Source organism: Corvus hawaiiensis, chromosome 2 (assembly GCF_020740725.1).
Source record: "Corvus hawaiiensis isolate bCorHaw1 chromosome 2, bCorHaw1.pri.cur, whole genome shotgun sequence".
Classification (NCBI taxonomy): Eukaryota; Metazoa; Chordata; class Aves; order Passeriformes; family Corvidae; genus Corvus; species Corvus hawaiiensis.
This window is the reverse complement of record NC_063214.1, coordinates 72,103,963-72,119,289: the sequence shown is the minus strand read 5'-3', so window position 1 is coordinate 72,119,289 and position 15,327 is coordinate 72,103,963. Positions and strand designations below refer to the sequence as shown.

Sequence of the window (15,327 nt, the reverse complement as noted above, 5' to 3'; positions counted from 1 at the left end):
CCCCAAACAGGGCTAAAAATGAAATTATTTTGGGACAAGTGAAGACCTCCAGAATGTTTATGAATGTCTGGCTCCAGGAAAGCAGCTCTCCTGACTGCAGACACTATTTTGTGTTTGTTTGTTTTTTAAATTTCATGAAACAGAACACACCCACCTCTTCTCTTTTCATCCTGAGCAATTCATTCAAAGTCAAAGCTTTGGTCTGAAGCTTAAGGTCTTCTATTCTATTTTATTTTATTTAGTTCTGGGCTACCCTTAAAGGAACAGTGAGAGAGGTTTAAAACTGGCTACATCATTCACCAGAAATACAAGTTTGCTCTTAGGCACCTATGGAGTTCACTTGTTTCAAGCTGTTCAAGTTTGAGAAAAAAGATCTGGGCTTCAAAAATTCCTTACTTTAATTAATGACTTGCTTTAACTTGACTTCAAATTAGTTTAATCACTACGAAAGAACAGTGCAAACAAAAAGTTCAGCATCACATGATATTTTAAAGTAATATCTTTAAATTGGTGCTGCACAGACTGCACGGTCCCCACTCCCAGCCAGCTCTCTCTGGCAGGGGTCTCTGTCCTCACAGCAGGAGGGGACAGAAGGCTTCTGTGACACCCTGTGCTCCCAACCCAAATATTTTGATCAGATAATTTTAATTCATATGCATAAGTAAATTAGGGGTTTTTAAAAATAATTCTACAAGTCTTCCTTATCTAAAAGGATGCAGAAGCCAAAGGAACATATTGCGAAAGAGAAAATTTGAAAAAGGATGACCCCAAATCCTCCACACATCAACAAAGAGAAGTAGAATTTAAGCATCCAATTTCCAGCTTAAAAAAAAAAACCTAAGACGGATCATTTGCATTTTGAAAACTTATCTGGAAGGTTTTATAAGCCATTATTTACTAAAAAAAAAAAAAAAAAAAAAAAAAAAAGAGGAAAGGTTACTCCAAAGCAAAAACGAAAGGTAAATGTTTTCCATAACCTCAGAAAGGTACTTAAAATTTACTTTCCCTGGCAACTGTTTTTATCACCAGTTGGAAATATCTTCTCTGTATTTTGTGCTTAAAAGAAAAAGTTCAGATTCACAGGCAGGCTGCTGTAGCAGGTCTGAGTTGTGATGTTCCTGTTCACCTCAGCTGGGCAATTTCCTCACTCTGATGGGCGCCACTAAAGCAATCAGATTGTTTAACATCCTATGCAAATTCCTGGAGATGAATGCTCAAATCTGCCAGCACACAGACAAACAGAAATCAGCAAAATCAGCAATATGCTAATTCAGCATGATGCTGAACTTAATGCAAACATCCCTAAAGATAATCAACAGGAGATATGAAGCAAGACAAATTTGGGGACTGTAGCACGAGTTACTGCAGGATGTCCACATGATGATATTCAAACCAGAAAACCCCACTCCACAGACTGTTTATGATCTGGAACAAAGAATCTTTACCTCCTGCTAAAAAGACCCAATAAAACAAAAACCCACAGAAAACATCCTCCAGCCATGAGTACATCTTAGAGCTGTTGTGGCAGACATGCAGTACTAACCACCTTGAACCTTCTCCCCCACAAATTTAATCTCTGCAGAGTCAAACAAATATTAATAATTGAAAAGTACACAAAGTGATTTTACTAAGGGAGTAATTAGCAACTTCATTTCAGTTTAGCAGCTGATTTTGAGTTGGCATTAAACCAACAGGAGCTCAAAAGAACCTATTGCACAGATAAGTTTCTGAATAATCTTGTGAGTTACTTACTGCAGTTTGATGTGGCCCTCAGACTTCAAAGGCCCCTTTCATAAGAAAACAGGACAAAGGCAGAGAGGTCTTTATCATCATTTATGGTAAATAAGAGACAAATCCACTACACACTAGAAAGCTGATGCAAGGGAAAGACTGAACTTTGCATGAGCTTCATCAACATTTTAGGAGCCCTAAATTATCCAGTAGTTTTTTGATTAGATGATGCCAGTAATGTGGAAAGGCAGCATTAAATAGTCCAGGAACACAGAAGCACGTGGATAAAAAGCTTCTGATACTTTGCTATCAGCAGATATTTGTGACGACCCATCACCAGACCGCAGTGGAGCACGTGCCCAAGCATTTCCCAACACCTTAGGTGAACAAGCCAGAGCCTCCCATCCTGGGCACACACAGCTCAAACTCTCCTAGTTTTCTACTGCTCAGCCTTAGTGATTCCATTACCCTAGTCATGGATATACAGGCAGAACTGACAATCCCCAGCATCTGTGCTTAGAGGAATTGCGTGTTAAAGTCTTAGCACCTAATACACATGCTGCTGATAATTAGGCCATGTAGAAACATAAGGACCACCCCCTTACCAGAACTCACTGATGGAAAACCAGCAAGGACATACAGCTTAAAACTAACATAGTGTGAAATGAGAAGTATAAACCCTTAAGTGGAAAACTGCCAAATGTAATTTTCACAATTACCATTTAATTTAAGAAGCAGATCAAAAGGAGCACATAATTTACATTTTCAAACACTAAGTTTTAAAGATCAAAGACCTCTAGTATTTCCAGACTGCATATATGTGAGTAACTTGGTTCGAGTAATGAATCTATGCAGAGGGAGAACATGAGCTGCTCATTTGCTCTATGCAGCAGTTTCCCCATCGTCTGGGACTGCAGCCATGTGGTATCTGCAACAAGTATCATCAGCAAGCTCTTGCTGACACTAAATATGGATAAAAGCAATGGATTTTAAGGCCTAAAATAGCATTTTTACCAATTTTCTGACTGCTGGATAACTCCCCCTGAAACTAACCATTGCTTCAGAGATTTTTTTCCACAACTGCAGCCTGACAGCTATGACTTAACAGTATTTATGCAATGTTCCAGAGGTCATTAAAGATTCCACATTATCAAAACTGTGTTTTTGTGACAGTGTTGTAGCCTAATTATGCTAAAAAGTTAAATAGAGAAAAGTGCACTATGTAAATATTCCAAAACACATCAGTTTAATTCCACATAGAAATGAAATAACAGCAGAGGCAATGTTTTAGTGACCACTGGGAGCTACTGCAACCGATCCTGGTTGGATTCAGTGTAAAATAGAAAGCATCCTGGAACTTATATGCAGGAAACAATTGAACTTTTAGTTCATACTGAAACCTCATGCTTACTTCTAAGCACCACCCAAAAAAACACAGCTCAGATTTCAATATTAAAACCAGATTTTTCTTAGCAGAAAACCAGAGAGCATCATTACCATGAAACCTATGGTAAAAAAAGACATGATAGTTTAAACTGAGCCAGTAAACAGGAGCTGCTTGTGGAAGTTGAGAAGATGACCAAAACTTCTCTTACTAAGTTGAGGAACATGACACCACCACGGATGTAATGTGCGGCTGTGTTCAGTACTTGATTGGTGGTGTTACAATAACCTTCAATCCCCAAAGTCTTCCTTATTGTATGCAAAGATCCTCAATACACCACACTGTCTATCAGAGTGGTCCCAAGCACAGGATGGATTTTTATTTGCATGTTCCTTATGTACCTATTTCCCTTACAAATCCCAGGATTAAAACCACTTTAAAAGTAGACAGGAGGGGATATATAATACTAACATTTACACAGGGGCTTTAATTCTTATAATATGGCATTACCATCTAATAAAGGAAAGGAAAGGGCACATTAAATCCACAAATCTCTAAACATGAGAGGGTTTAAAGCAGCTTTCTCAAGAATAGCTTTTCCGACAGACACTTCTCATGAAAAGGATGATACATTCTCTAACTAAAACTATAAAGCTCTTGAAAAAATGAACCCCCATTGTATTTTTACAATAATTGAGGCATCTATGTATTATTACTCTGGTAAACAAGTCTTCCTGAGAGATAAAAGCAGTTACACTGAAACAAGTTTCATATTTCAAATCTTCTCTCACAAAACATATAAAAAAAGTGAACAAGATCCAGGCTCTTTAGATGAAGAAAACAATGAGCTATGTCTGGCTGCAATTAATGCATAGCAAGCTAATCTCAAAGGATATTTATATTGCATAATGCTGTAGGTATTCTTGCCAGACCTATACTGGCTCACATGGATTTCTGTGTAACAGCAGCCATGCTGCTTCCAATTGCCAGCCTACATCAGGTAAGCAGACACAGTCAAAGCATTCAGAAGTCTTAATCTGCATCTCTGTCAAAAATTAAAACCACTACATGCAACCTAAGCAACATTATATGCATTCATAGATTAAAAAATCGGTAAAAATGGTGCATGGCACATCTGCCTCCACTAGCAGTCTGTAGAAAATGCCCCTGCCCAAATGGCAATACGTATTTCCTGCCTCCAGGGGAGGGGAAAAAAAAAAAAAAAAAAAAAAAAAAAAAAAAAAGACACATACACTTCTTTACTTGAGTGTAGAAACACTGAGGTTGACATAAGAAGAACCTGGAGATCCAGAGTTCATCTCCGCATCCTGCCCCAGGAGCAGTGTGTGTTCAGCTGAGTGTGCACAATGTTCACCTGTTCCCATACTCCACAACAAAGCAAAAATAAAGGTAAGACATGGCCAAGCTACAGCACATCTGGGTTAGGGATAACACTCTAAGGAAACAACAAAGCATAAAAGGAGGGTGAGGAAGGCTGGCATACCTTTAGAAACAGCTGAGACACACCAATATCCTTTCCACATTTCATTCCCCCATATCAGAAAGGTAACGTGACAGAGATGTCTTCTACTGCCAAGGAGACATCCTCCTCTATCCTACCTCCTCCGCTGATCGCAGAGGGAAGAGAATATAATCAGATGAGTCACCACTGGAAATCTGCATGGCTGGATCACATCTAACCCATCAATGCACCAGACACAGGAAACCGAATTACTGCCAGCTTGCGGCCACATCTGCCGAGATGCTGGGAGCCACTGCTCCAGCCTTCTGCTTCATTACCATCACTGGGCAATATGGGTCCTGCCTGCACACAAACACCAAATCTTGTTGCTGAAATGCGCATGGTAATTGTTTTGTGTTCTGACAAAATTAACCACTATACTGAGAACCACACAGGATTTGATAGTATTCTCCTTCTTAACTGTGGTATATCTAAATATGTTTAGGGAAAGAACATTCACCTTTTTACTATCATTTCCAAAGGAAGAGAGTCTTCACAAGGAAAGATCAAAGATTCCACTGGAAAATGGAATGACACAAGATTTTAGTTGCCACAGTAAAGAACAAAAACAATTTTAGAAATTCTTAGCTGCAGAGGTAAGAAAGACAACAAAAAGGAACCATAAACATGAACATATAAGCATTTTTCAGTAAGGTCTAACAGTAGGCTTAGAAGTCCCATGGTAAGTAAAGCAGATGAGATACTAATTTTAAAATATGCAAGTGAAAAAATAAAAGTGTACTAACACATTCAGAAATTTAGAACAGTCTGAGACTGCATTCCCCTGATCTTTTAAATGGCTAAATGCAAAACAAATGCAGAAAACCCCCAAACAACACAGACTTAGAAAGTTGGCACATTCTATGAAATGTCACAATTTAAATACTTACAAGGTAAGAAATTCATGAAGGAAAAAGTAGTTATTTACAACTAACTTCAGGTGCACACTTCTCCTCACCCCTTTCCAAGCCTCTCTTCTCTGTCATTTCTTCAGAGCGCACAGCTCCCAGCCGTATCCACTGACACCTGACATTCAGACCTTCCTGGAGTCTGAGATCACTTTGCCAGACCTACCCCAAAGTCACAGAGGGCTTTGGGATCTTATCAGACACATGAAAGCTAGGTCATTAGTGAGCAACCCAGCCTGTGCATTTTAATGGGGATTTGTCTTTGAAAAATTCATCCACACATAAGACTTGTAGCTGTGAAGCAATACGCTCTTGAATAGTCATCGAGTCGATGTTTATTATATCAGGGATTTTTTTTGCCTCCACAGCATCAGGCAAATGTCTGTGAAAGATATCCATCTGTACCTGGAGCTCACGCCTTCATCCTCACTCCATTTCCATTCAGTCTGAATAAGATCAACTACAAGCAGCGTTTTTATTGAATGTTTAGAACTCACAATGAGGATGCCCACCTGACATTAAAAGAAAAAAGACAAACCAAAGACACCTCCCCCATACATACCTATTCACAAAGGCGAGACCCTTGCAGTTAGTTAAGACAGTCAATGTCACTTTGTTACAACCCCTTGTATTCACAAAAGAACCTGCAACCAAATGTCTGCCCTATTTCATTTAGGATTACATTTTCAGATGCATCAGAAAAGGTACACTTTGTCAGTGGCACTGTTTAGGCAAACAGAACATGGTGACACAAGGAAGAAAAGGTTTTTCCTGGAGTAAAAATGCAGTAATGCCTTTGCCCCCTGCTTCACCTATTTGTAAATAGTTTCCAAAGAAGCACTTCAGGGCAGTGCAACAGGTGTTGCTACAGAACTCCTCCAATGTGGCAAACCTGGATCTCTATTTTTCCTCCTCCACTTTCCTCCTCCAACCACTTTGACATCTGGCTTCACAGAATTGTTAAGGTTGGAAAAGACTTTTAAAGATGATCAAGTCTAACATTCTGCTTCCTTCAATGTCAAACAGATACTAACTAACAGAAATAGTATACTTATGTCATATTTTTAGAGGCATCAGCAACTGACACAGTACTGTCATTACTGACCCAGGCTATGTGGTTACCACTGGCAGGAAAAGTTGACACTGTGCACCCATCCGCCACTTCCAGCACCCCCAAATTCTGACACCAGCTGCACAAAAAGGCATGTTGGAGCTCCCATGGTGTACTGGCCATTTTTTCATCCACTTCCTTTAAGCAGAAAAAAACATCCCACACTTGCTTCTGTTCTTTATCACATCTTGATTTATTAGCTGACATGGTCATCTGACCACACAGAAAATCTCAGATCAAACTCCACAAGCTAGATTTTTCAATTCTTTCCTGAAGGAAAAATTAATAAATAAATAACAAATAACAGGGACAATAAAGCAATTCCAGGAAAGAATCTACAATTAACACTAGAAATTGGTTTTGGGATTAGACTGCCCCTGTGAAGGGCAGGTGATGATGGCTGCAGAACTGCTGGGCCAGGTATCCCAATAACTCTGAAGGACCACCTCCCAACCAGCACAGCCTCAGTGAGACACAAGGACTGTTTTTTCCACAGTAGAAGTCAGTGTATAAGCATATCAAATACTTTGGCTCAGAAACTCCTGGCAGAGTTTCTATTTAAAACAGCTCCAACTGTATTTATAAGCCTTATGAAATTCATCCTGAAGAAGTTATTTATGGCTAGAAGCCAGCCTCCCTAATCCAGGTGTCTAACTTATACCTCAACCCTGGGCACCTAGCAAACAGATCCTGAGTCATGCAAGGAAGAGAGCTGGGCAATGAGCAGAAGCAGGTGACTTGAGAAACCTCCAGGGAAAGAGATGGCTTGTCTGAGTTCAGGTGTCTGCCTCTCTTCATCCCACTAGTCAGCTGCAACCCAACAGCAAGCTGCTGCCAAAGTCCACCTCCACCACCACCCCCTCCTCCTCCCTGGCTGGAGCACTGGTGCCCACCTTGCCTTTCAGGAGCCAAGCAAATACCAAATATCATAAAACAGGCTGATATTCCCCTGAGCAAACTCACCAGAACATCAGACAAACAGCAAAAGGAGGCAGGGGAAGCACAGGCCAAGCACGGGAGTTTCAATGACACCTTGCTGGGATAACATCTCAGCATTAACACAAAACCACATTGTCGTGGGATCTACTGTAGGAGGACAGCTTGGCCCAAACAACAGATTTCACTGTTTGTGCTAGCTGAACTGATCTCAGCTGAGCTAACTCCTTTAGAGCTCTGATATATTACAAGGATTTTGACTTTTTTGGCCAACACAGTACTACCTATTTCCCAAAGTTAGTATATTGTGTTCTTTTCTAATAGTAACAACTGAAAGCTGACTTACATCCAGAAACAAAACTGGGAACTTTCACATGAGCTGGTACCAAAAAAATGTGCCAACATTTGCACAGCATGTGCCAACAACGGCAAAAAATATAAAGCAAGTCTTATAATCTTCATGCCCTTCTAAGATAATCCCAGATGTTTTGTACCATGAATGGAAAACACTGTGGAAATTAGGTTTCTCTTTTCAATATAACACAAATGAAAGTTTTACAGCTAAGTATCCAACTGAAAGCGAGCACACTGAGTCAGATCCATACATCTTTCTTTTCATTGGAAAAATAAAAAATTAGCACTAATAATAAATGGTAAATTCACAACATCTTGCAGAAGCTCACAGCATGAAGAACCACAGAACCTATTTTAAAGTAGCTTATTCACTACATTCCTTTTGAGTTAGATTTTCACTTGGATTGACAGTATTCAGAATGTGAAAAACAGCAAAACCAAAACACTCCTCCCAAGATAATTTGGATAATAAGTGAGGTATGTCAAGCACACCTTAGACCAGCAGAAGCCTTTCTAGTACACTGGGTTTGAGAGCACATGCTGTTTTTCATTAAACTGCTGTAGCTGGAAAGCCTGCTTAGAAAATGATAGTTAAGAGTTATATTAGTCTTGTTAAGCAGTAAAGGTTGGGGTTTGTTTTGTTTTTAAAAAAGTGTCCTGCAGGAGTGGATAAAGGAACTTTAAAGCGGAGGAGTGGTAGGTACAAGAAACAGCTGGAATGTATCTGTTTCTTACAACACAATAAAACCCAACTGTTTTCCAAAGCTCAGCAAGGTCACCCTCTAATGTAATATGCACAAGTGTTCATTAAAAACTTAAAAATTTGGACCAAAAAAAGCACCTGACAAAGAAAAGGTGCTAAAAGTGAATGCACAGTAATGGGGGAGGAGGGGGCAAAGCATGCCAAACATGGAAATCATTATCATCTCACTTTCTCCCTAACCTATGGGCAGAAAAAATTGCATGACCTCAAAAAGCTGCAGAAAGGATAAGGACACAGTTCAAAAAACAAACAAACAAAAAGACAGGAGAAAAAGAACAAAAGTAATGCCACAAGTAACTCTAGTTGCTAACCACAAAATACAGAACAGAAGAAAACAAAAGCCTGGTCAGAATTGTCTGTAGTTCCCCTTAAGCTGCAATGCATCTCCCCAGTATAGAAGACATACCCACTTCTATAGTCAACAAGTTAATTCTCTCTCAAAGTGCCTGCAGATGCTGCTTTCATGCAAAATTTTAAAACAACACTCAAAACTACAAAGAGAAACTTCATAAAGGAAACTACATTGTGAACTCAGCTCAAAGCTATGCATGCCTATCACGCAGGACTATGTGAAGACAGACTTTTGATTATCCCTGAAAATTTCCAAATACAGACTTGAAAACATATAAACCCACTATGCAGAAACCAGGAAAATTTCAAGCAAAAATTAGTCCCATTTTTCTCTCAAACATATTACAGATATCTTTCCTGAGGTCTGCAAGCAAGGGGACAAAGTAACAGAGCGAATAAAAATGTTCAGCCAGATCAAACTGTATTACTGTCACCCTCTCCAATACATTGTTGCTAGCCCTATTATATGACATTTTACCACATCACTTTCATAGTCTGCAGGCAATGGAGAGAACATTATTTCTAGGATTAAAATTCCCACAGTATTTACTTCACAACATGTACATTTATACATCAATTAATATTTATATATCAACTGGATACACTTAGATTTGTTCCATGAAATACTCATTGCCAAGAATATACACACAGTAATAAAATATTGATGCATCCACCTAAAGCAGGGTTAAATACACCCCTTATGTAAACGTGAGCCAGGACTTTGGCAGCTGTGCTGTAAGAAGCTCTCCAGAAACCAGCCCACCCAGGTTTTATGACTTGACAGAATTACCCAGTATTAAACATGGTTTAGGGAACAGAATATATAGATTTTCCCATTTCATTCACACATCTTTCATTCTGGCACTATTCAGGATATTGACTGGCTCTCTACAGACTATCCAAGAATACAATACCCAAGAACGAAGAAAATTTTTTTTCATTATTCATTCAATTTAAATAAAGGTACCTAGAAGAAGAGGATTTGAACAGTGAAATTAGTCTTCTATCTCTACAGGTATTCCTCCCACACCAGACTGTATGCATTAGATTCATGCTTGGGGGAAAAACAAAAAATAACCACTGAGGTAAGATTGCTACACAAATACAGGGAAAACATCACTGCTAGACCTCTTGCTGCATTTGCAGAAGCCATAAAAATAAACAGTAGAAATGCAAACTTCTAACAGCTTCAAAAAAAAGAAACATTTGGTGACCACATGTCAGAGACCATTCCCTGGATTTGATTGCTGTACTGTTTGTCCAAACCAAAAGATTTCAATAAGTTGTCCTGGCTCTCAAGTTTTATCTTCAAGAATACTCTTTATACCAAGCTACTTTGCAGATCTGCTTTTTTTCAATCTTCTGAGCAGGTTTGAGAGAGTGGGGGCAGGGGGTGCGCACGTATATGTACAAATTTGTTTTCTCCTATAAAAAGAAGAAAAAAAAAAAAGGCCTGAAATAATTTTCCAGCATCAACTGTAATGCAATAATGCATGCAGTTGTCAATATACAACAGAATTCAAAATACCATTCCACTACCTACTTAATGGTCATGACAGACAGGAGTAGCAGAGGTATCTTTAGTTGCTGTCCAGATAGGCTGGGCTTACTTCTGCTAACACTGTCCATTAAACACGATAGAAAATTATCTTGCTATAGAAATCCTCATGGTGAAACATCTCTCTCCATCATCACTGGGTAGTGTTAGCACCAGGAAGGACTTCTACTGCAGTATCCCTGCGTGAGGAACAATTCCAGGATTCCAGGGTCCTGATTCTGACTCTGAGACTGACGCTCTCAACAACAGTCTCTGAAGGATTTAGTAGCTCTCAGAACGACTGACTCTATAGGAGTTATTAGAGAAAGAAATTCAGCTCACAAGAAGAGCTGTAATAATTTGCAATATTAATAGTTACTTGGCTGAACACCCATTTCTCACTTCAGTGGATTTGTTGAAGTTGCTCCACATGCTTTCCTACAGCTTTGCTGCTTCAGTCTAACAATTCATTCAGGCACACGCTTGCTGGCCACCCTCCCACAGACTGGATCTGTACATTTGACTACTTCAGGGGGAAAAATATTCAAGCGTTATTTGCCTCAAGGCACTTTAACTAAAGATTTACAGACTTTGTGGGTCAGGTTTCAAGTTGCTTTAGCAAACAATTTCAAACCATAGACATTTACCGGAAGATTAGAATTTATTTAAAACACAGAAGAGGAATCAAAAACTGAGACATTTTACAAGAAAACAGCACACACTTCTTTCCTCTTGAACTCTTCAAGGGGCATCACTCCTAAAAGAGTGAAGCATGTGTTGGGGGAGAGGGACTGTGTCTCCCCTTCATTCACAAGGGTGAACTTTGTGGTGGACTGCAGAAAGGGAGGGGCAGACTGCCCTCCCACATCTTGAGGCAGGAAAACAGACTCGGCAGTCTGGGATATTTAATAGCTGGGGGAAGAATGCTTTGGTTTGGAGGAACAGCTTTTGGCTTGCTTAAGTTGTAATACGGAACAGAACACAGTAAAACAATTTTAACCCAGCTATTTCTAGCTTTGGCAAACAAGCTCTACCTTTCATAGAATGAGAGAAAATCCTGAGCTGGAAGGGATCCACAAGGATTGAGTCCAGCTCCCGGGCCTGCACAGGACAGCCTCAAGAGTCACACCATGTGCCTGAGGGTATTGTCCTAATGCTTCTAGAACTCTGCCAAGGTTGGTGCTGTGACCACTTCCCTGGGGATCCTGTTCCAGTGTCCAACCACCTTTGGGTGAAGAACCTTTTCCTGATATCCAGCCTAAACGCTCCTGAAACAACTCCATGTTACTCTCTGGGGTCCCATCACTGGTCACTAGAGAGAAATCAGTGCCTGCCCTCCATTTCCCCTCACGAGGAAGTTGTAGACTGATGAGGTCTCTCCTTGGTCTTTTCTTCTTTGAGAAACTATTTCCAAGTTGTGGTATTCCAGTGTTTTATTCTGGTCTCAGCATGTACCATCTGCCCCACTAAGGTGACAAGTGAAGGCTGGGCTTCATGTGAGTTTGACCAGCACCACTTGCTCCAGGTAGAGCTCAGAAAGCACCAGATGTCTCAGATGCAAGAAGCCAACACCACAAACCAGTGCTGGGTTCTCTAGAAAGGACACCTGAGAAGAGCTTGAGTTTTGCACAGAAAATGACCATTCTTTCCCCCAAAGAAGTAGACATCCTTGACAGGCAGCTCCCCCAGTGACTCCAACTAGTGTAACTGAGACAAGCAACTTCATCTCCCAGTTCACAACACATGAAACACAAGAGGTTGGGGACCACACTTTAAGACATCTTTTGCTGTGAAGACTACAGACCTGCCTTGTCTGCATTATCATAAACTATGTCTCAACATGAACCTGAATTAAAGAACAAAGTCTTTCTTTAAGTAACACCAGATATCAGATGCAATTTTTTGTTGTTACTATTCTTAATCAAGTTCTTGGCCTTTTAGGGTTTGGGTTGTTTGGAGGTTTGGGGTAGGGGGCTTGGGGGGTTTTTTTTGTAGCATTAGAACTAGGAACAAATGTTTGAATTCCCATGAGCCAATGGCTGCCCTACAGCATGGAGAATTCAGCTGGGAACAGGCAGAAAAAGAACTTGACCAGGCCACAGTTTTCTCTCACCAAAAGCTTCAAAAACATATGGGGTGAATTTTTTTTATGGTTTTGGGGTATTTTTTACTCCTCTTGAGGTCTGAAAGATACACCTGCTCATTCCCATTAGTAAAAAGCCCTCAGCTTCAAGGTTGGAGGTTTTTTTAAGTCTCAGAGTCCAAAGAGTTCTTGATTGGAATACAGAAATATGTTAACACAGCTTTCATTAGCAAAGGCAAAGAGTAACAGTTTACAAAGAGATTTTGGCTTGTTCCTTTAAATACATAGTAGCTAGTGTCTGTATGCTTTCATCTTCCTCTAATGTTAGGGAGAAGCTGGTACACAAAACCCTACCAAAACATCAGAAGTTCAAGTTCATAAATATTTGGAAATCTTCCTCATTTTCAAAACTAATTGTTTAACCATTAGGACTCACCAAGTTTCACTCTCAATCATGTATACACCACTTTGTTTCACCAAGACTCAGAAAACCTTGGGACATGTCTCATTACCCTGAAAATATCATTACTCTTACATACAACAACGGAAATGGTTAGTGTCTTGGCCTTTTAATCCATCTGGATGTAAAGAGTAGAGAACCACAACGGTTCTTCTGAAACACAAACCTCATTTCATAGGGAAATAAATATTTATATTTTCCTTGAGCATTATGGAATTCCTAGCATCCTGCTTATCAATACCTTAAGGTTTGCAAGTTACTCACTTTACAATAAAATACTTCTCCAAGGGGTAAGTTTAAAAGTTACTTTAAAATGAGAACAGCTTTCACATATCAAAAGATAGCCACACAAATTAGATTGAGAAATGAGGGAAGCTGAGCATATGTTTTTTTTCCCCCCTGCACAAACAGTACACACTTCACACTCACATCACTTTGCTAGTGCTCCCACATGCTACTGGCAGGCAAAGACACAAAACCTTTTGTAGGAATGGTACAACCAGCCAGTATCATACAAAATCTAATAATATTTAAAACAGATCCCCAAACCCTTAAAATAGGATTTTCAAAGAGAACATTACATCACCTTAACGAAGCTATTTAAAGTAAGCTTTGCCAATTTAAAGAAAGCAATGCAAGAAAGGTATACTTGAGAGAGGAATGCTTTAATTACTTAAACTCACAGCTAGCTCTTACAAGATTGACACATGAGGAAGCCAGGACTGCTTTAATTACCTACGTTCACAGAGGACACAAAACTGACACTTGTGGAGGTCATTTGCCATATATTTGCCTTTGGTGCTCTCAGTTCAACATTCTCAATAGATTTTAAGCACTAGATGTCATTGTTTTACAGAGGAAACAAAGAAACCTGAACTGAGGTCTTGACAAGCTTATAAAGATGAGGGGTAAAAAGTAACAAACATCGTTTTCTTGAATATTTCTTCCTTCCAAAGTTACTGCGATAGTGGTTCTGACAACATTAAGTTTCATCTTAAGTGCATAAGCACAAAACAATAAGCTTAATATGTTAAAATACATCTAAACCAGCACTATAAAGCTCGTCTTTAAAGGCACACCACAACTCAAAGAGAGGCTGTTCAGTATTCCTAACATTTCTCAGCTTCCACGCCATCAGGCTCGCTCGCTCAGCCGATGCTGCCCTGGTCATATTCAGGTACACCCAGGAGCAAGCTCCCTCCCCACGCTTGAGCACGTACCGCACCGGTGTGACTCGGGGTAACGATACAGAAACACGGATATTTACGTCAAGCGCTATGTGCAGTCAGACAATCACGTTTAAAAATAGGAGAGAAGAAAATGAGTGTTAATTTCAGGTTGCTCTCTGTCCTGAACGCTTTCGAGACAGGAAGGAGCGTCTTTAATTCAGACTGTCTCGGAGCGAGTGTTACAGAAGCAATTTACAAGATGGCAAGAAATTATAAACCTTAATGACAGGAGGGCAATCAAGCCAGCCTTTAATTTGGATTGCGAGGAGGGGGCGGTGGCGATACTGCACAGAGACAGATCTCTGGAAGTTGCCACGATACTTTCTAAAAATAGCAGTATGCAGCTGCCGACAAAGAAGCAAAGTTTGGGGCCGCGTCCCTGGAACTGCTGCCGGACGGCGGGGCAGCCCTGCGGGAGCGCGCTGCGCGCTCCGCCGTGCGGGGGCCGCGGCGGGACCCTGGTCTCGGGCAGGTACCGGGAGTAACCAGGGGCTGGCAACCAGCAGGACCGAGAGGCACCTCACCTCCACCCATCGCCGGGCTTCGGCGAACGCCGCCGGGAAGTCGCACTCCGCGTCCTCTCTCCCGTCCATGGCCAGCAGCGAGCGAGCGGGGGGCGGCCGGTGCTCGGCGGGGCGGGGGCGCGGGAGCAGCCGCTGTCATTCAGCTGCCTCCTTTTAACGCTGCCCGCGCCGTCTCCTCCCCCTCCGCCTCCTCCCCGCGGAACTCCCCCTCCCGGGAGCTCTCTAGCGCTCCGCGGCCGCAGGAATCCGAGGAGCCGCGGGCCGTGTGGCAGCGCCGGGACCCCCGGGAGGGGCCGCACCCCTGCGGCGGTGGCGGCTGCCTCCCGCCGGGACGCGGCGTCCCTTGCGCTCCCGGCCGGTGGAGGCCGCCCCCGGCGCCTCCCGCCTCGGCGCATACCAGGAATAGCTGGGGACAATCGCACCTTTCAGGGCCG

General features: G+C 41.3%; 1 protein-coding gene across 21 annotated transcripts in view; it reads right to left on the bottom strand.

Moving 5' to 3' along the window:
* LMO7 (LIM domain 7) overlaps positions 1–15,179 on the bottom strand; it is a 132,008-nt gene extending 116,829 nt beyond the window's left edge. For 6 of the 21 annotated variants that reach the window (XM_048295606.1, XM_048295601.1, XM_048295609.1 and 3 more), the window contains exon 1: positions 14,894–15,176. In XM_048295606.1, coding sequence (XP_048151563.1) covers positions 14,894–14,962 — 69 coding nt within the window. In that variant the 5' untranslated portion in view covers positions 14,963–15,176. Of the gene's footprint in view, positions 1–14,893 lie in introns of all 21 variants that reach the window. The other 15 variants (XM_048295604.1, XM_048295608.1, XM_048295618.1 and 12 more) reach the window with 10 other exon arrangements.
* Positions 15,180–15,327: the final 148 nt, after the last annotated feature.